Source organism: Phaenicophaeus curvirostris, chromosome 5 (assembly GCF_032191515.1).
Source record: "Phaenicophaeus curvirostris isolate KB17595 chromosome 5, BPBGC_Pcur_1.0, whole genome shotgun sequence".
Classification (NCBI taxonomy): Eukaryota; Metazoa; Chordata; class Aves; order Cuculiformes; family Cuculidae; genus Phaenicophaeus; species Phaenicophaeus curvirostris.
Window position 1 is genome coordinate 2,513,119 of NC_091396.1, and position 21,796 is coordinate 2,534,914.

At 42.4% G+C, this 21,796-nt stretch overlaps 1 protein-coding gene across 1 annotated transcript; it reads left to right on the forward strand.

The window, feature by feature from the left end:
* The first annotated feature begins 186 nt into the window (after positions 1-186).
* Positions 187-10,931, forward strand: LOC138720935 (acyl-CoA (8-3)-desaturase-like). The gene is made up of 12 exons (XM_069857377.1): positions 187-482; positions 3,921-4,031; positions 4,459-4,656; positions 6,454-6,555; positions 6,751-6,879; positions 7,244-7,301; positions 7,719-7,795; positions 8,505-8,602; positions 8,958-9,054; positions 9,865-9,944; positions 10,145-10,270; positions 10,617-10,931. Exons 1-12 carry the CDS (start codon positions 264-266, stop codon positions 10,666-10,668), a joined length of 1,347 nt encoding a protein of 448 aa, XP_069713478.1. The 5' UTR covers positions 187-263; the 3' UTR covers positions 10,669-10,931.
* The last annotated feature ends 10,865 nt before the right edge of the window (positions 10,932-21,796 follow it).

Genomic DNA, 21,796 nt, shown 5'->3' on the forward strand with positions numbered 1-21,796 from the left:
CAAATGCAACTCAGAAAAGACAAGACGGAGCAGGGCTTTTATTCAAGGGTGTGTCAAAGCGTCTGGTGTGAACATGGAAGAGGAGGGAGCTATGGAAGGGTGTGTTTGGGCAAGGGGAGCCAACCAGCCCTAGAAGCAGAGGGAGTGGCTTGGGGTGGGACTGTATAATGGGCAGGTTGAGATGGTTCACCATCTGCCTGGACGCAGTGCTGCAAAGCTTAGACTAGTGAATCCCAGCGCTGACGACACATCTACCAGTACAGATGGCTCCACAGACTGGCTCCACTGGAAAGGAGACGCGACCTGTCCCAGCTTTTCCACAGCTTTTCACTTGGGAAGAGATCAGAATCCACAATGGCCGTAGCCAAGGTCAGGAGCAGTGGCTGGTGATTGACAGGAAGGTTTACGATGTCAGCGAGTTTTCCAAACGACACCCTGGAGGCAGACGAGTTATTAGCCACTATGCTGGGCAAGATGCTACGGTAAGATCTAGCAGGACAGTGGAGGAACGTGGTTCTATTGTCAAGGCAGGATGACATGGTGGGACTCCAGTGGAGAGTGCTTGTGGTAGTTGGGACCGTGCTTGATGAGATAATGCAGCGGACGTGTCTATGCTGTCTGTAGAACCCTTCTGGTTACCTTCAAGGTCAGAACTACCTGCTATGCCAGTTTTAAAGGTCTATCTATGTTCCTTATACCCTGCAGCGAACAGCAATACCCATGCAGGTTGTCTTCCCGCTAGGCATGATCCGACAAGCTATCTTCTAGGTGCCTGAAAAGTCTCTCTGTGCCACAGTGAGAAAGAGAAAAGGGTAGGAAGCAACATGCTTACTGTGTGGTTTTACTTTAAAAGCTGCTCTTTCAGAGTAACATGGATGTTATCAGTGATAAGCAAGTGGTAATCAAAGAGGGAGCAAGGGTAGATAGGTAGATGAGATAGATAAGGAGGAGGTAAGATCCAACCATGAAGGAATTTTGAGGGCAGTGAAGCAAAAGAAGAGGGTACTCAAGGAGATAAGACTAATTTGCGCGGGCAAGTGAAGGATAACAGGGTCTTGAACAAAAAGGCTGTTTCAAAGAGAAGGGAAAAGGAAATTAAATAGAGGAAAAATGCGTGAGAAAGCAGCAGAATGACATTGAGGGAAAATATTACAAATAACCACTTATTTGAAAACAGTTTTTTCCAGAGAGTCCTGCAGAATTCTTTGATTTAGAGGATTTCTCTGAGATAATTTGTTGCTTGTTGACAGAAATCATAAGTTCCAAGCAGATCTCACAGAGTAGATTCTGAGATCCTGAATAGTCGGAAATATGTACCTTACAAACATAACCAAGATCAGGGCATAAACTTGTGATATGGGAGACCCAGATTCGTTCTTGTCATGACAAGTCTTTTTGACTTCAAGGAACCTGCTTATCCTGTCTCATTCCTCAGGTTTCTGTTTGAAAAATGGGATAGCGCATCTGCACTCATGGCCCCAAATGGATCAGACCAGTTGTTTTACTCATTTCATTCCTTTCACCCTACTTGAAACTGAGACAGAAAACACCTTGTGTCCTCAAATGAAGAAAAAGAAAGCTGACCAAGACCTAACCACAGAAAGGACCCTAATCCTGCCCACCAACCACTGCCAGCTCTCTCACCAACCTGTTATCTTCCTAGTAATTCCTAGGATAGAATCATAGAATCATGAAATGGTTTGGGTTGGAAAGGACTTTAAAGATCATCCAGTTCCAACCCCTCTGCCATGGGCATGGACACCTCTCACTGAATCAGGTTGCTCAAAGTCTCATCCAACCTGGTCTTGAACACCTCCAGGGATGGGGCAGCCACAACTTCTTTGGGCAACCTGTGCCTCCCTCCCAAGAAAACTTTTCTTCCTAAGATCTCGTCTCAATCTACCATCTTTCAACTGAATTCTGTTCCAGTAAACCTCCCCATGTGCTAATTCACTCTAGTCTCCTCTAAAGATGACTTAAGCATGCTAAAGATCTTTTGTTTGGTTTTTTTTTTAATGAGAACTGTGTTACTTAAAGATGCATTTGCCAATTTTAAGTCAACACAGCCCTTTCAGGTGGTGTTTTGTGCTGTGTTGTAATGAGCTTAATGCAGCAGTAGAGACAAATGTGAAGGCTGCCACTCTTGAGAGCATAAGACCAAGCCAGTCTAGGGATCCCTGCAGCTTCTGTCACTGGGCTTTTACAAAAGGATTCAAGGAATACACACTACATGGAATGATTTTTCCCCAAGCTATGTCCTCCCAGGTTCTGCAGCCACCAGTGTAAGGACTTGTATTTACATTATTATGATTTATAGACACCCACGAGGCTTAACCACAGTTAATTTGTCTGGTATGTGTGAGTTTAAAGGATTACCTTTGATCACCCTACTTGTATTTATTATTACAATAATAATACAATCTGTTTTCCCTCATTATTGCTTTTGTACATCTTAAACCTATCTCCTGGGAATTTCATTCTCATGTAATGAAAACAGTGAATAAATTTTCATAATGTTGCTTACAGGGTTTTAAAACACTTCTAGCTTCTTACCTCTTTACCAATGCAGTATGAAACCTGTTCCAGAACTCTCTTTTTTTGCTATGTATTGTTGTACTACATCCCATTGAAGAGAGAATCATAGAACAGTTTGGGTTGGAAAGGATCCCAAAGATCATCCAGTTCCAGGGACACCTCCCACTGGATCAGGGGCTCCAAGCCCCATCCAACCTGGCCTTGAACCCCTCCAGGGATGGGGCAGCCAGGACTTCTCTGGGCAACCTGGGCCAGGGTCTCCCCACCCTCTTTGTGAAGAATTTCTTCCTAATGTATAATCTAAGTCTTCCCTCTCCCAATTTAAAGCCATTTCCCCTCATCCTATCACTCCATGGTCTTATAAAAAGTCCCTCCCCAGCTTTCTGTAGCTCCTCTTCATGTGCTAGAAGGTTGTTATGAGGTCTCCCCAGAGTCATCTTCTCTTCTCCAGCCTGAACAACCCAAACTCTCTGCCTGTCCTCATAGCAGAGGTGCTCCAGCCCTCTGATCATCTTCTGACTTTGCCTACAACCAGGACCCAGGGCTTTTTTCCAAGTGCTTTTGACTACTCTAGAGCTCATAACTTGATATAAATGGTGAGAATTATCTTCCTCTAAAACTCATAATTATATACACATGGCGAGAATTTTCTTCCTCTGTATGGATTGCATCAACCTTGCATTGCTGACAAATGTTGTAGGTTAGGTGTGTTGCAGATGATAGCCCTTAAGGTTAGTCTCTTATTAGATACTAATCAGGGCCAGAGAGCAGGAAGGAGAAAGAACAGGTTGCAAGACTGAAAGGTTTGCATTTCAGTGGTAGGAATCTGTGATCACGATGTCGTGGATAGGAAATTCTGCTTGAAAGGCTTCTGGTTCCCGTTTCCAAGCTGCAGCAGGGATGCTTACAGCTTGACCCACTATAATTTTTTTTTCTTTACCCTAGCATAATAAAGACAGGATTTCAAAATATCTTTGTTTTCTCTGAAGCACAGCAAAGAGACACCTCATTCATTGACGTTTTCCTGCTCCTGGGTCCCATCCATAGGGCAGGGCTGCTGGCTGGAGCCTTCTAGGGAAGGACTGTGCTGAAACAAGCAGATGAAAGAGCAGGTTTCCCTCTGCAAAGAGGTTTTCATCAAACACTTTCATGTTTATTACCAGCCTCGCCCAGGTACTTTTATGATATCTAGTTTCTTGAAACTTTTCCAGCTTCCTTGGGCCAAGCTCCAGCTGATGGCAAAACTACAGGAGCAACCACAGGGATAAAACGGAGGAAGGAAACTGGATTGTGTATTTTATCAAAGACCTGGGAAAAGGAGAGGCTCAGCATCTAGTGTTCAGTCACGGATCCTTTCTCACTCCCTTCTTTTTTGTGTTTCTCAGGATGCCTTTGTAGCATTTCACAACGACAAGTCTCTGGTGAAAAAATACTTGAAATCTCTGCTGATCGGGGAGTTGGCGCCGGATCAACCCAGCTTTGAGTCTAATAAAAAAGTGAGTGTCCTAGAATCCGGCTGTGGGAACGGCTTGGGGTTGAGTATGGGAGGAGGAGGAAAATAAGAGAGCTGAGAGAAACAATTTGTGAAGCAGCACGCCTGCCGTAGGCTGATTGGTGGTGGGGCAGCTGGCAGTACTCGCACACGGAGACGTGCGCTGTCCCACAAACACTTAATCTACATCTAGGTGAGAGGAATGAGCCTCAGAGCCTCCAATTCTGCCCAGAGCAGCATCTCAGAGACCCATCAGCAACCTGCTTTCTAGTGTCAAAGCAAAATCAAGATCTGTTCATCTTGTGCTCATTTTTACAGAGGCCCCGCTTGCAGAACATCTCCTCTGACTTCCATGGCTGCTTTGGGGTTCCTGGGTCTGCTATGCTCCGTTTTCAAAGTAAACAGTGCATTAATCCTTGCTTTTCCCACAGAAATCACTCTTAGAGGATTTTCGTGAGCTACGCTGCACTGTTGAGAAGATGGGACTTCTGAGACCAAACTACACCTTTTTCTTCTTGATTTTCCTTCACTTCCTAATGCTGGATGCTGCATCCTGGCTTGTGGTCTGGTACTTTGGGATATCCTTAGTGCCTTTCGTCATCGGCATGATGCTCTTCACCACAGCTCAGGTAAAGTACTGAGAGCTGTTCAACTTTACAGGCGTGTTTGGTGCTTCCAGATGGAGAGGATTAATGAAGCGTCCATATCCCAGTCACAGAATCATAGAATAGTTTGCGTTGGAAGGAACCTTAAAAATCATCCAGTTCCAACCCCCCTTGCCATGGACAGGGACACCTCCCGCTGGATCAGGGGCTCCAAGCTCCATCCAACCTGGCCTTGAACACCTCCAGGGATGAGGCAGCCACAACTTCCCCAGGAAACCTGTTCCAGCACCTCATCACCCTCATCATGAAGAAATTCCTCCTTATGCCTAGTCTAAATCTGCTCCTCTCCAGTTTATACCCATTTCCCCTCATCCTATCACTCCAAGCCTTTGTGAGCATTCCCTCCCCAGCTTTCTTGTAGCCCCTTCAGGTACTGGATGATCACTCTGAGGTCTCCTTAGAGCTTTCTCTTCTCCAGGCTGAGCAACCCCAACTCTCTCAGCCTGTCCTCCTATGGGAGATGCTCCAGCCCTCTGATCATCCTTGTAGCCTCCTCTGGACCCAGTCATTGCTTTACTCTCTTTTTATATTATCTGGCTGAAGACAACAAACATGTTCTACATCACAACTCTTTTTGCCACCAGCAAATCTCGTTTTGCTGGCAAGCTGCTCGCTAGGGTTGGTGGGGTGTTGGTGGCGGTTTCACAAGATGAGGTGAGCTGATCTAATTGCTTGTCCCAGCGAAAGAGGGAATGTTGAAATCTCAGCTTCACTTTTGGCTCCGCGTTCCCGTCTGATGGCTCTGGTGTTTGCTGGGCCCTTTATGAGCCAATTACACTCATTAGCTCTGAACAGGTCTCTGCTGGGTTAGTCAACTGAATCATAGAAGGGCACGATACATATCAGGGTTGGTGTAGGGAAAGAGGGAACAGGACTTTGTGGCCTTAGATGGGAGAAAATGGAGAGTGAGGGGAAGAAAGAAACCAAGATTTTCTTCCTAGCGCTGAAACCTTAGGTTTGCTCAGGCATCCGTGGAACGAGCACAAAGTAACTCATTTTCTTTGAATAATCTGTTCTGTTTGGCTAATATCTGCTAAGGTAGATATTCCTCAAAAAGCATTCATGCATGTCCACGGGAATATGAAATACAACAGAGCTGGGGATTTGGAAATTCTTACCTTTTTTAGCTGGTTCCTTGGAAATCATGTCACAACGGGAGCGAAATAATTCCACTCTGTAGCAGGTAAATGAATTGCAGGAATTCTTTGCTTCATTCCCTTTAGCTGCTACAATAAAATCAGTATCTGACATCAAGCAGCTTTAGTGGACAGTGGCCTGAAAGGAAGTTCTTAGACTCCAGAGAGACCTTGGAGCAGCCTTCTAGTATTTAAGGAGCCTGTAAGAAAGCTGGGGTGGGGCTCTTAATCAAGGAGTACAGGGATTGGATGAGGGGAAATGGTTTCCAGCTGAAAGAGGAGAGATTTAGATGAGATCTTAGGATTTTTTCTTGTGAGGGTGGGGGGGTATTGGCCGTGGTTGCCCATGAGCCTTCTCTGAAGCTGTTCAAGGCCAAGCTCGATGAGGCTTTGAACAAACAGATCCAGTGGGAGATGTTCCTGTCCATGACAGCGGGTTGGAACTGGATGGGCTTTAAGATACCTTCCAACTCAAACCATGCTATGACTCTATGACAGCAGATAGGGTTTGTTCCCCAAACGAGAAGGAAGATGCTCTCACGCTATGAAGTTGCAGAAACTCTTGAGGCAAATTAACCCAACACTGCTGTGATTCTGTATCTTCAGTGACCCTCTTGTCTCCCAGATCCAGATGGGCTGGTTCCAACATGATCTGGGGCACTGCTCTGTCTTTAGGAAGCCTAAATGGAATCGACTTCTGCAGATCGTCGTGATAAATGTTCTGAAGGTAAGTGCCTCATGGTGGGAATATTCTCTGAAGCTAATCAGGGCTAAGCAATGGGTGGGAGTGTCCTAATATTCAGGAAAATCATCTGTGAGGGAAATGTAGTTCAGCCACCAACAACAGGCAGGTAAATAGTGATGGTGTTGTTAATATTGTTCTAGTTTGAATCCCAGGTCTTCAGCTTTTCCTTTTCTGCAGGGGTTACCAGCCAGCTGGTGGAATCACCTGCACAACCAGCATCACGCCAAACCCAACTGCTTCCGCAAAGACCCTGACCTCAACATGCACCCTCTCCTCTTCAGCTTGGGAAAGACTCTATCCATAGAGGTGAGTCTGGGGATGTCTGGAGAAGCAAAGATGTTAAAAGACAGAGAGCTATTTAATTAGGTATAATAGTAAAACAGGTTGTGCCTTTCTGCATGAGCTCATGATAAGAACCATAGAATGGTTTGGGTTGGAAGCAACTTTAAAGCCCACCCAGTTCCACCCCCTGCCACGGGAAGGGACACCTCCTGCTGGATCAATTTGCTCAAAGCCTCATCCAACCTGGTCTTGAACACCTCCAGGGATGGGGCAGCCACAGCTGATTAAGAGTTAGTGTTTGATGTGTGCATTAGACAAGAATAAGAAATACCTTATGAAGTTTCTCAGGTCTCTAACTCTCCCTTTGCAATGTCCTTTCATTTTTCAGCTTGGAAAAGAGAAGAAGAAGTTCATGCCTTACAATTATCAGCATAAGTATTTCACCTGTGAGTATCTCTGCTTCCTTGCAATACTGTAGGAACTTCACCTAAAAACTATGACTGCTCCTCCTCCCTGAAATAACAGTTTAAAAGAAACTCCCATTGAAGTCACAGCTTCAGGAAGCTTCCTTCATATTAAAGAAGGTTCATGTGAGGAGGAACTGCCCCATATGTCTGTTAGGATCACGTTATGTTTGGTACTAGATGGGGTGAATTGTGTGTGAGGGAGAAAGGGATGGGAAGAAATGAAGAAGTGGTGGGGTTAAAAGAGGAAGAGATTAAGTGAATGTGTGAAAATTGGTGTAAATGAAAGACAGCAATTTTTCTTCTGCTGGAAAGAAGAATCTTTCTTCTTATAAAAGAATATTCTGTAAGATCTACGATGCAGAGGACTTATAAATGTCTCTCCCTTCTTTCCTTCAGTATTGGCCCCACTTGCAATTATACCCTTCTTCCAGCTGTCCATCTTCTACTTTGCAATCAAGAGGAAAAAGTGGTTGGTAAGCACTGCTTGCATTGTCTAGAAGACTTTCCAGAAATGTCGCCATTCTGTGGCTTTATTAACCTCCATCTCGGGCAATTGTGGGGCTTAAGTTAGAAAAAGCTGACTCAAGACTTGCTACAGCAGGAATCATAGAATCATTAAGGTTGGGAAAGACCTCTAAGATCATCCAGTCCCACAATCAGCCCTGCGCCATCGTGTCTACTAAACCACATCACAAAGTTCCGTGTCTACGCATTTTTTTGAACACCTCCAGGTATGAAGACTTCCCTGGGCAGCCTCTGCCAGGGCTTCAACACTCTTTTGGTAAAGAAATTCTTTCTAATATCCAGTTTAAACTTCCCCTGGTGCACCTTGAGGCCATTTCCTTTTGTCCTATTGCTTGTTCCTCTGGAGAAGAGCCCAGGCAGCCAGCGGGTCCAGAGAGAATTTTTTAGGAGAGGCTTTTTAGCCTCTTAACAGCTGAATAAGACTGAACAGGGCTGTTTTGTGGTCTTCAGTTATTGATGGGAAAGTTGGTGCTAAGGGAATATTTCAGGGGTACACTCTACTTGAGGCAGAAATGGTGGTATGAACCTTTCCCTTGATAAGATCCCAGGAAGAACATTTTTTACGCCGCACTTTCAATAAAGAGGAGTGGAGGGGTTTTATCAACAAAGTCTCATTTTAAATGTTTGGGGGTTTGTTTCTGTTTTATTATTTTACAGGACCTGTTTTTGATTGTGTTTTTCAACATCCGAGTCTGCCTCATGTATGTTCCTTTGATGGGATTTAACAATTTCATGGTGTACTACTGGCTGTCCAGGTAACACACAGCATACCTGGAGTCCCCAGGACCAGTATTTGTAAACAATATTGAGCTTCAACGGGAATAAATGAAAATTAGCTGTAGTCACTATGATTTTCTCAGAAATAAATAGCCAGCCAAGAAGGAAGAGTATAACTTGATGAGCAGGATGGGGATGGTGGCTGCTTGGGAACTACAAATTAAGTGGTTCTCAAAAGAAACTCCAAAAGTTAGGAGGCAAAGAAATGGAACAGAATACCCTGAAATACATAGAAGTTCTCTTTTGCTTAAGATGAGACTCAGGAATGTGTTTTAACAATAAATTTGGATGGGATTTGAGATATGACAAGTGTTTCTGCATTTATCTGCCCAGGTACCTAGAGAGTAACTGGTTTATTTGGGTCACACAGATGAATCACATCCCAATGGACATTGATTATGATAAGAACGAAGACTGGGTGTCTACTCAGGTAAGAATTTCGTTTCTCCTGAAACAGCTGGTCTGCAGTTCTGAATTACAGGAAAGAGACAATGTTATTCTCTTAGCTTCAATGCTGTGTTAACGACATTTATCCTTACTTTTCATTAAACAGGAATGCATTTCTGTACCAGTCAAAACACTTAAAACTTTAGCTGAAAAATGGGATATCCAGATAAAAAAAAACCCTTATTTTTTCACCAAAAGTTTTTATATATTTTTCACATTTTTCCAGTACTATTAGGAAAAAGTAGTAATGGTAAAACAGTCAATCCCCTTCTAAGGCCAATTAAAGAGAAGCAAATTTGGACTGCATACCTTCAGTTTTTACCCTATGGGTTACAAGTTTGCAAGATAAATCTGTCAAAATTTAAGTATGAAAACAATGAATATGTAAATACAACTGTACTCACATCTGCATTACCTCCAGCAGTATAAACTCACATAGCGGGTTCTAAGCATTTTTCTCTATACTAGCATCTAGACTTTCAATCTAGACTTCTTTTAATCCTTCAGGGCAATAATGGCTGTCATCCTAGACACTAAATTGTCTTTTATGCTAGATTCCTTATGCTAGATTCCTTATGCTAGAGGGGTTTAAGGCACAGGTGGACGAGGTGCTGAGGGACATGGTTTAGTGTTTGATAGGAATGGTTGGACTCAATGATCCGGTGGGTCTCTTCCAGCCTGGTGATTCTATGATTCGGGTGGCGAACGATTGTTGAGGTTCTCAGTTATTAGACTACCAAAAAAAAAAAAAAAGCTAATATTATGTATTTCTTTGGTCTTCTTTTCCTCCTAGGTCCACGCAACATGTAATGTGAAGCAATCTTTGTTCAATGACTGGTTTACTGGGCATTTGAACTTCCAAATCGAGCACCAGTGAGTATGATCATGAGAAGAAGGGTAGGAATAATATGCAGCACTTAAAAGTGAGAAAAGCTGTGTAGTCTCACATTAAACCATATCAGCAGACCCTTTGCTCTCCTCGTGGAGGAGGACAGGAAAGTATTTTGGACAGAAGGATTAATGGGTGGGGCAAGGAAGGTCTTAGAATAACTCTCTCTCTTTCAATTCTCCAGCCTCTTCCCCACAATGCCTCGACACAACTACTGGAAAGCAGCTCCTCTGGTGAAAGCCCTTTGTGACAAGCACGGCATCGAGTACAAAACCAAGACTTTGCTGACAGCCTTTGTAGATATTTTGAAGTATGTATCAATTAACAAGGCAGTTTTGCTCTGTAATAGTGTTCAGAGGAGGGTCATGGGCAACCATTTCAAATCAGCACCCGTGGAGACATCAGCCCTAGAGTTTATTTACATTTTTCAAAAGGCATTTCTAATTTGCAAAATTTTTCACAGTTTCAAAGATGTTTTTTCTCTTCCTTGAATCCTCTCGACTCGTTCACCATAGTCAGATTTTGCTATGCGATATCCACGCGGTTTTCAATCTATTTTCCCATTTGCTTCTTTTTACACCTAAACTACAGTTTCCTTCTCATGAAGTTGAATATTGTGTCCCCATAAGCAATTTTTTTACTTTCTATTCTTGCAGTTCACTGAAGGATTCTGGGGAGCACTGGCTGGAAGCGTATCTGCATGGATAGAAACTGGCACCTCTCCAAAGGAACCTCTTCACCATCAACTGCTGCAAAGAGTCAGCACAGACCAACTGTGTGTGTTGGGTGGGCTGGCATAGGACCTTGGGAGCTGGGCAAAGCTAATTTCAGTAAGACTGGGGGGAAAGTGGGTTAAAGATATGGTTTTTTTTCCTTGTTCCAGACCATGAATCTTTTTTTCCTGCTCTTAAATTCAGCATTTAGATCCATGATGATCTGGGCCTTTAAAGTGGGGAGAAGTAGCTCTTGAATCAGCTTTGTTGGAGGTGCCAGCTCATTGCTCATGGAAAAAGCTTGAAAGGAACTTCTTCACAGAGTCAAAGACTCATAGAATGGGTTGGGTTGGAAGGGACCTTTGAGGACCATCCAACCCCCCTGCCATGGGCAGGGACATCTTTCACTCAAAGATCAGGTTGCTCAGAGCCCTATAAAACCTAAACTTGAACGCTTCTAGGGATGAGGCATCCACAACTGTCCTGGATAACCTGTTCCAGTGCCTCACCACCCTCATAGTAAAGAATTTCTTCCTTGTATTTTATCTAAATCTACCCTGTTCCCATTTAAAACCATTGCCCCTTGTGCTGTCACTACAAACCCTGTTAGAATGTCTCTCTCCATCTTTCTTGTAAGCCCTATTTCAGCAGCGAAAGTGTGCAATAATGTCTCCTTCTCATTGGTTTTGACTCAGTGGATCAGTGAAAACATGATAGGACAAAGCAAACTGCAGGAGAGCCTTTAAGGGGTGTTGCAGAATAGATGAAATCAGTATGCAAAGTAGAAGATGGCCTTGGATACATCCCATCGCTAGTGATTATATGTACACTGATTGCTGTAACTACTTAGGTGTTACGAACAGTCCTGGTCATGGATTGCATAAGGAAGCATGTCACTAGGTGCCAAGTTTTATACCTGTAATAGCTTGTTTGAATACAGTGCAAAGAATCTGTACAGAATGTATTATTTATATGCATAAATACATGTATATATTTTAATAGAGTGGTGACTGTGTTGTGTTGGATTAACTCTCTGATGTAGATCAGTTTTGAATACGACTGAGGAGTAGGTCCAGATTGCAAAGGTATTTAGGCCAATCCTGCCTTTATCGCGTTTCATATATATAAATTTTTATCTAAATGCTTACTTCTCGGTGGGTCCAAAGACCTGTGGATGTCTACATTGTTTTTCAGACAACTAAATGTCTTTTGTGTAGCTATATCCCTAAAAGGAATGAAAACATTCCTAATTCTGTCATTCCATGCACTTGTCTTTGGGCCTTGCACACTTCTCTTCTTTTTCATCATCACCAAGAACCATCTCCTTTCCTGTAACTCTCTCTTACCAGCTTTGTAGCTGGTACTTAGCTGTTTGGCCCCAAGAAGGACCTAGTCCCTCTTTGCTGTGTCCACAGCTTCTGCTAGTGGAAAATACAATGACCAGTTGTAGAGAGGCACAGTAGCTCTCCAAGAATATGAAACAGCTGAGAGTGAGCCTATAGAATCATTAAGGTTGGAAAAGACCTCTGAAGTCATCCAGTCCAACCATTAGCCAAACACCACCATGGCTACTAAATCAGTGGAATAGTGGAATCCCTTCACTGAAAGTGTTTTAAACCTTCTGGGAAAGATAAAATGTAAATTAGGAGAGATGAGCATCGAATAGCAGACAAAAGAAATAGAGGATGCTTGAAGGAACAAGGAGCTGTGTAGGTATCAATTAATAGCAGGAAAAAAAGTGGTAATAATACGATTATTTGGAAAAGCTAGAATACAGGAAAAAGATACATTCTAAATATATCAATAAAGCTCCTCTTCATGGTTTTTAGATTGAAAGTCAATACTTGCTTTAGAAAGAGCACATCATCTCTGGTTTATCTTGCTGATTTTGCAAAGGAATGATGATACAGTGATGACGTTTTCTAATATGATTTCTATCTAATGTACTTCATTATGAGACAATTGAGCCATACTGGCAAAACCTGTACTGCACTATGTTCACCTAACTGATCTAAACCCTTTAAGCACATCTCCATTTATTCTTTTAATTTGTATTTTTGTGTGCCTATGTGCACGTATTAATAACACTGTTATGGTTCTTTCTTAGTAACTGCTGACAGAGGTCATTGTAAAGGATTAAAAAAGTAGTTGCTAAAACACTGCTGTGGATGTAATTTGGAAATCCCTTCTGACTAATACAAAGAACAATTCTGTGTTCCCAAGTGCAAGGTTGGTTAGGGTGGTGGTATCCACAAATAAATCCATTAAGAGAGGGTCAGTCAGAAATAGAGATGATCTCTCCAATGAAGTTTGATGACAGAGGATATCCCATTTTACCACCTAAGATGCCATTTCTTCAGGTGTTGCCTATAGCTGGCTCGGTAGGTGCGTTGTGCTATTACTCTAAAGCTCTTTAAATGCTGAGCTGTGCTCCTGTGCATGTACAGAACTGCCTTGATTGGAGCAATTTTCATCTTATCACCCACCTAAGGGTGGGGCATACTCAGTTTTCCTCTCTGTCACATCCCCTGAGGGACCTGATCCCATAGGCATGTCCAGAACATGCTTGACATAGTGGCAGGACTATGCTTTTCAAATGATGTTTATTTTCTTTCTAAAATGGAGCTGTGTAACCATTGCTTTTCCATAATACAGTGGTTATACAGTTATTATAGCAGTATAATTACACAGGTTTGGTGCTCTCCCTAGCAATAGTTGTTCAAAGCCCTAATGCTCACCTTTTACCTGTGTACGGAATGGCTGGTGACACACTCCCCTCTCTTTGAAAGGTGCAAAAAAGAGCTCAAGACTGGCAGAAGTGGCCTTTCATTTACGGCATTTCTTGTCTGGTGCATTCTACACCTTAGATTCAATGGCTACTGGTACTTGCAAGAATAATTTCTGTCCTTTGTAACTGCATTCATAAGAGTGATATGGTATCTAAGCTGTTATCTTAGGCAGCTTGGGTCCTTGGGTTGTACTTCTGAGCTCCTCCTTGCTCATACTCCACAAGGAACTAGAAAATGTTGTCTCAGGACTGAGTCAATTGTTCAAATTTGGGGTTTTACATCCTTCTTTTGGAAACTGCTACCAAGAAACATGCCCTGTGCACACACTGCAGTCTGGGAAGCACCTTGAGGAGTCTCTGGTGTCAAGAAGAAGCAAATTAAAGTCAGGACAATGCCTCTCCTGCCCCTCCTTCTGCACTCATTACTGCTGTTCGGAATAAGACAACAATGTGCTACTAAAGCACATTGGCTACTAAAGCATCAATAGTTGTACGCAGAAATCCAGAACGAGCTCGGAGTGAGAAACAGAGATTACTGGAAAGCCTTCAGAAGCTTGTGCAAGATGAAGAGGTAATTTTTTAGGGTGCTGTTGTAAGACTTAATTGGAAACAACTGTTATGGTACGTGATGTCTTCTGTTACACTGTGCTGGCAGAATCAGCTACAAGTTAAGAGTCTGAATGAAGTCAGCTTGCTAATCCCAAGCTCTCAACAATGTGTTTGGTGCCCAACATGCAAAATTCACCTTGCACTCTTTTCAAGAGGCAGTAACAGGCTCTTTAACAAACTGTTGAGTTCAAGTTGTCACCTGGACGCAGGAAAATAAGGTGGAGAAGAGGCCAGTGTGGTGATTCCACGTTAACATGATACATCATGCAACATCAGCTTTCCTTTAGGATGGGAAAGGTTGTTGCATTGACGATGTGTATAGGGGTGTTGCCAAATGCAACTCCATGAGAACAGTGTAATTTCTGTTCTTAATGTATGTAACTACAACAAGAACTAAAGATAAAGTCAGATAAGCTCTCTTTAAGATCTGAAATTGTAGGTAGCTTTTATTTCCTGAACACATTAACGCGAACTTAGAAAATCATCTAAATAGCAATGGATAGTAAACGATGTTGTTCATCTCTTTCAAATTAAAACTTACCTTCACCAATAGGATTTTTTTTATGTCAAAGAAACCATCAAATATTGCTAAAATAAAGATGAAAAAAAGAGTCAGTTGTTGCTTTTCAGAAGGTGCCTGCATGCTTGAATTCTCTGGGTTTCATATCAAGAACTATTCAGGTGCTTAGGAGGGAGAAATAATCAAAGATGATCTTTCCTCATGAATAAGCCAAGCAGGGTACTAATCTACAGCAGTACTCGGGCCTTTATGAAGTCCAACATCAGCTGCCCCTGCTCCGAAGTTTATTTTTTGGAGAAATCAAATAGGATTATTATGAGAATAAGATGATGGAAAGACATGTTCGTTCAGAATTCTCTCAGTAATAGTGTAATAACTATTGAATTAAAAAAATAAATTAATAACTACAACATAGGTAGAGATAACTAGATGTAAGGAAGAATCCTAGACATTAGGAAGAATTTCTTCACTATGAGAGTGGTGAGGCACTGGAACAGGTTTCCCGGGGAAGTTGTGGCTGCCCCATCCCTCGAGGTGTTGAAGGCCAGGTTGGATGGGGCTTGGAGCCCCTGATCTAGTGGGAGGTGTCCCTGCCCATGGCAGGGGTGTGGAACTGCATGGTCTTCAAGGTCCCTTCCAACCCAAACTATTCTATGATTCTATGATAAGAAATGATGAAGCAATTCTTAACAAGGAAGAGTTTGCTGCATATTTTTAGACTGAAGCTGAATCTTAACCAGCAGAACATTTCCAGCTGGTAGCCAGCCTGATGAACTTCTGCTGCTCCTAGTTAGACACTATAGAATGTTTCTCAGTATACTTATAATTTCCTCCATGGACTGAAGGTTTCCACTGAGTCGGTTTTGCATCCAAACATGAATTCTATCACCATGCTCCAAGTATTCCTTTTTGATGAACTGTGATGATGGCCCTCATTTGGATCCCCTGGCTCCTTAAGGGCATTTCTAGCTTATCAGAAAAGTTGTATGCCTATTACAGCTAAGGATATATGAGGAAAAATGAGAATCCAGTGAAATAATCTTTATTGATTTGACTGGCCACTAAACTGAATCTAGTACACAAGCTCTGAAAAAAATCATTCTCTCCTGAAGGACCCACATTCCTTCTTGAAAGCAACAATTAACGTAGAATCATAGGTTGTTCTGAGTCCAAAGGGAACCACGAGGATCATCAAGTCCAGCTCCTGTCTGGGCATAAGACAACCCCAGAATGTGAAAATTATAGAATCATAGAATCATAGAATAACCAGGTTGGAAGAGACCCACCGGATCACCGAGTCCAACCATTCCTATCAGACACTAAACCATGTCCCTTAGCACCTCATCCACCCGTGCCTTAAACACCTCCAGGGAAGGTGAATCAAACACCTCCCTGGGCAGCCTGTTCCAGTGCCCAATGACCCTTTCTGTGAAACAGATCTCTTCAGGGTAGTTTAGTTTCCTAGGGAATCTAGATCTCTCCCTGTTGGCTGCCCTAGCCTTAAATATATTCACCACTCAAGTAATACTTGAAATATATTCACCTAGGTAATACTTACACTATATGTATATTTTATCAGCAGGGTAACTATGCTTGGCTGAAGCAACTATGCTTATATTTAAGGTTTTGTATTTGTGATATGTTGGAAGCTTTCTAGTGGAAACATGCACAGTGAACCATAAAATCTTGTTGTGCCAATTAATTAAGTTTATTGATTCAAGGGCATTGACACAAGGGTGTCCGCAAGAGCTGTTGTTCTGATCTACAATGGGTTAGAAGAGAGTCACTCTACATATATTAGTGAAATAAAAATAAGGGCAGTTTTTAAAGCACTATTCCTTCCCTTTTGGGATATTAATTGCATATAATGCCCAAGAAATCTACCACGAACATCTAGAATCTCCAGCATCAGAGTTCAGTCTGAATTAACCTTAGATTTGTTTGATAAGCCAAATCTCTTCTGGAAGCCACCCCTGTTTGGTGACTGCTGCTTGTCGGGTTCTCTCATGTTTGCTGGTCTGTATTGAAGTTGATGGGAGAACAGCAGCATCAACAATTGCTGTCTTCAAAAATGTGTGAGAATTGCCAGTTGAGACCAAAAGAGATGTGTAAATCCTTGTGTAATGAAAAGTGCCAACAGGTACTTTGTTTCTTACACCGTGTGGTATCAGAGGGTCTCTCTGAGACAGCAGCTTCACTCTGCTTTGGTTTAAATACCTAGTGTAAAAAATGTAGTATATTTTAGAATTACCTATTTATCACTGTAGTTTTGTGCCAAAACATGGTGTGCTGATCCACACAGTTTATACAAGCACAGTATGGAGAATGTTGAGTAAGAGGAAGGTAATTATGCAAATAAAGCCTATATTCTCTGCCAGAATTGCAACACAGAGAAATCTCTGTGACCATATTTTTCTCTAGTAAGAGAGACCATGTTAGATCAGAGCAATATGCCAGCCAGCTCACCGTCCAAAAAGTGGATGCCTCGAGAAGGATGTAAAACCAGATTTAGTAGGGATTAATTCCAATGTCTATTGTATTATCATACACGGGGCAGATAATTGTGAGTTATCCAGTGTGGGAAGGAAAATAATAGCATCTCTGGCCACTGAGTCTGCTGCTGGCATCGTTGGAACAAGCTGCCCAGAGCAGTGGTGGAGTCTCCATCCCTGGAGGTGTCCAAAAAATGTGCACCCATGGCACTCTGGGACATGGTTTAGTAGGTACGGTGGTGCTGGTCTGACGGTTAGAACAGATGATCTTACAGGTCTTTTCCAACCTTAATGATTCTATAGTTCTATGATTCTTCTCAGGAATTCCTCATTCCACTCCTGCTGACCTCCCAGGACCTCATGCTAGTGCCCCAAGTACCAGCTTAGCCTCCTTCTAGTCCTCCTGGATTATGAAATAGCTGAAGACACTTTGCCCTGCTGCAATACAAGTGGATTTATTCGTCCACGACTCCTCATGAAGCTGACAAAGGGTTTATTTTTGGTTTTTAACATTTGTTGGAGTGGGCACTAGAGCTATACAGACAAGGCGAAAAAAAAAGATGGTAATAATATACATAAAAAATCATCAGTGCTTTTTTCCTGTGTATTTCATTCTTCCTGCATGTTTGGAGAATGCATACTCTTAGCTATAACATCTTAGCTATATATTTATGGCTGGACTCGATGATCTGGTGGGTCTCTTCCAAGCTAGTGGTTCTATGATTCTATGATCACAGCAGGGACTTACATAAAAATAGAGAGCTACACCATTAAAAAAGTGATTTCAAACTCAAATTCCATATATTGTGCCTGTTCTGTCAGGGTGAACAGAGTCAACCTGTTCTGGAATGTGATGCCTTGCTTTGAGATTTCTGATGCGTTGTTTCAACACACCATTCTGAAGCCTTAATTTGCTGAATCAGAAACGCTTCTATACATCAGCCACACACATGAATGAGCAAAGCAAAGCAAAGCAGGCACGTACTACCTATTAAAACACACGTTATAATAGCTTTAAATGTCAGCTGTGGGACATGATCTAGTGGGACAGTGTCCCTGCCCATCACAGAGGGCTTGGAACTAGATGATCTTTAAGGTCCCTTCCAACCCAAACCATTCCATGATTCTATGAGCCAGAAGTTTGACGTTGCGGCTTATGAAATTTGCTCAATATATGGGCGATGACATAAGCTTCTTAACCCCATGAATAAAGCAGCAAGGTGTGGGCGTGTGAAAATGAGAGTGAGGTTCTCAAGGTACTTTTAAATCCTTTTTGAACTCACCACTTCTTTTCACTACTCTAACCGGCTTTTAAATGAAAAGATACCCTGAGGAAGAAGCTGTGACAAGCTGACAGCTAGGGAGATAAAACTCAGCCTTCAATCATCACAAGACCACCCAGACAATTTCTTTTTTCCCACTGTAGCTGATCTGATACAAATGCTGGTGGCATATCAACTATAAAGCCTGGATTTAAGCAGTTGGACTATTTCTGTGCGAGTTGCCCTTCTCTATAAGAGCCCGTTGTTATTTCTGACCACAAGCACACCCAGTATGCAGCAGAGAAGAACAACTCCTACCTATTTCTTGCAGATCTATTGAAAGTACACAAGAAGTAGACATAATGGCAACAAATCTAAGTTGTTGGTTCTTCCAGGGAGCTGTACAAGAGCCATGTTCTCTGTCCTTGCATTACGATGCATTGTAGACCTTGATAAGCATTGATTGCAGTCCTTTTATGCTGTCTTCTTCACTCAAGTGGCTCTTCTCATTCACCTGCTTGTTGCAGCAGGAGAGAGAAACCCAGGTTTGGTTCTACAAGGGTGGCTTCTCCTTTCCCACCAGCCTTCTCCTGAAGTGGTTGTTTCCCTCATCATGCTTCCTAGCTCTATATTGTCATGGCCTTTTTGTACCCACCTCAGAGATTCTGTTACCTCCTTTGCTCTCTCACAATTCTGACCTGATTCCCTCCAGCTCCAGTCCTCCTTCTAGCTCTGCTAACAGCTTGTGACCAGCACACACTGGAACTCACTTTACCCTGGCACGGAACGCTTGACCAGTGCCAGTGTTGTTAGGATGGGCCATGGGAATAAAAGCTTGCCTTACATTTATTCCCTAATAAGTGTATGACTTCGGAAAAATCTGTGGAATATAATTTCCTTTGCTGCTTCTTCTTCAGAGCTGCGATTTTTGTGGAGCAGAAGATTCCTGGAAAAGGTATATGCTTTTAATAAGGAAGTCTTTAAATAAGACCTCAGTTAATGAAAGCAAGATTAAGGCATTGCTGCCGTGTTTATATAGACAATATTATTGTCTTCCATGAGTGTGTTGTCACTGTTTAGTTGCATGAACCAAGGTGTGTTGTGTGTTCTTCTTGCTCTGGTGTCTGAATCTGCTGACAATGATATAATTCCTTTTGTCCCTAAGAAAAAAATCCCTCTTAACATAATTCCCGCTGATAGAGCTACCCTGAGGACAGGGCAAGGTTGCACGGATTTCAAATAAAATCTATGGCACTGAAATCAGGGTTTGTCTCTGACCATAGAATGGTCAGGTTGGTTTAGGAAGAATGGTTTAGGTTGGAAGAGACCTTTGAAGATCATCTAGTACAACCTCTCTGACTTGGGCAGGGACATTTTTCACTAGACCAGGTTGCTCAATCTGACCTCGAGCACTTCTAGTGATGGGGCAGCTGGAGGACTGTTACTCCTTTTTGTGCCCAGGCAGCCGACTTTGGTTGGTCAATATGAGGGTTTTTAAGAGAAGAGTCCTACAGATGAAGAGAAGAATTAAGCACTGACCAGAAGCTTCCATAACTCCACAACAGCAGTACCTGATCATCCCGCGTGTCCTTCTCACTAACTGATCTTCATAATCCTTTTGAGAGCTGGGAAAATGGTTTCTCCATTTTAGGGAGAGAAGTCTTGACATCTGCCTCTGTTTGAGAGTGCAATGAGTCCTCTGTTTTTATAAGACAACTGTGGTGAAGGTGACTAAGCCCCAGTTTCTTGCATCACTGGACCTTTTATGAAAGCAAAGAGCTATATATATTTGTGCCTCTTGATATGAATGGAGGAGATTCAGGTGTAAAAAAAATGAAAGAGAAATGCAGAATGGCAAGTTAGAAACAGGTCAGAGACCTCTGAAGATGAATGTTTGCACTAGTAAGAAATGGGCTCAATCTCTTTGTGTTTGGCTCTATTGTCTTGTGTCTCAGCCTACCACGTGGTACTTCTATCATCTACTTTCTCCATATGCATTCCAACATCCTATCATAACATTTCATTGTAGTATTAGTGCTGATAAAAGAGTACATGAACTTGGGGTTCACTGGTGAAATGGCACCTGATAAGCCCAGCTCTGAGCCCCTACAAATTAAATAATTGTCTTAATGAGTGCTCGCGTAGTGGGGCTGATGAGGGAAGACAGTAAGACCTCGTGTATTTATTGACAACTAGATCTTCCCATTTACATTGCCCTGTAGCCTGGATGCACTCTCCACTGAACTCGTGTCCAAGCTGAGCGTGTCGTTTGGGTCATTGCCTCATATTTTTCCATCATCCCCATCTGGAACTGGGAGCAAGACCTGCCTCCTCCAGATGCTGCCTAGTTCATGTGCCCTCTAAAACCCAGTGGCAGCCGTGGCAATGAGCTCCCCCCAGCGGAGTAAATACATCAAAATGAAAATGAAATGCATGCCTGGATTCTAGTTTACATTTCCTAACACCAAAAAACAATCCTTATTTAAGAAATGAAGAAGTCGGAACACTTAATAATTGCAACACAGTTGTCCATGTGGTCTCATTTTCTTGGTAGGGATCTAGTGTGCTCCTGGGAGAAAGATTGCTCCTCTCTTAGATGTTCAGGTGCAAATTTCCAGGCCCTGTTTGAGGGGAATATTTCTAGACAATATGGTCTGGAGAGTATGGACAACATAGTTTTCAGCATGAAACTACCTCATTTTGGAGTGCAATCCTCTGCTACTGACTGCATTTTACTTCTGCTTAGGAGTTAACTTGGACTTGAAGCCAACCCAAGATTTTTGTATTTAGAAAGTGTTTTCAAAGGAGTGTTTGACTGCACCCAGACCTGAGGAAAACAATAGTGTCTTTCTTCATTCATTAGGGAGAAACATCTGAGTTTATAATTTATTGATGTTGGGACAATTAATGAGAGGAAGGCTAGAGACCCTCAAGAATTTGATCAGAAAGCTGGAGGGATTGGGAAGGTCAGGGTAGTATTTGATAGGAATGGTTGGACTCAATGATCTGATGGGTCTTTTCCAACCTGGTGATTCTATGATTCTATGATTCTATGATTCTGAATGTGTTTTAGTAGCATAGTCTTACTACAAATAGCATATAAAGAGGGACATAGTTTGGCACATTCTTTTCTCCCAAGTGGTAGAGCATAAAATGATACATCCACCAGGGCTGATTATGGTCTTTGCATGAGATCAACTCTTACTCATTGGATTGAATCTTGAAGTGGTAGCCTACAGTATTTCTATTTGTTTGGTCTTTCTTTGGTTCAATTCATCTTGCACCATTTGCTGCACGATGACAGCCTTGCTAGTAGGGAGTGAAGGATTTCTTTCTTTTAGTTTGGAAGTAAGTGGGCTGAAAGGGGAGGAGATAGCTTTGAGAAAGTAATTTATCCATCTATCATGGAATCATAGAATCATAGAATCATAGAATCATAGAATCATAGAATC

Excerpts from the sequence above, each read along its gene's own strand:
- LOC138720935 (XM_069857377.1), top strand. The coding sequence starts at position 264 with ATGGCTCCACAGACTGGCTCCACTGGAAAGGAGACGCGACCTGTCCCA. Across the intron at positions 6,880-7,243 it reads GAAAGACTCTATCCATAGAG|CTTGGAAAAGAGAAGAAGAA; the intron begins GTGAGTCTGGGG and ends TTCATTTTTCAG. Across the intron at positions 7,302-7,718 it reads TCAGCATAAGTATTTCACCT|TATTGGCCCCACTTGCAATT; the intron begins GTGAGTATCTCT and ends TCTTTCCTTCAG.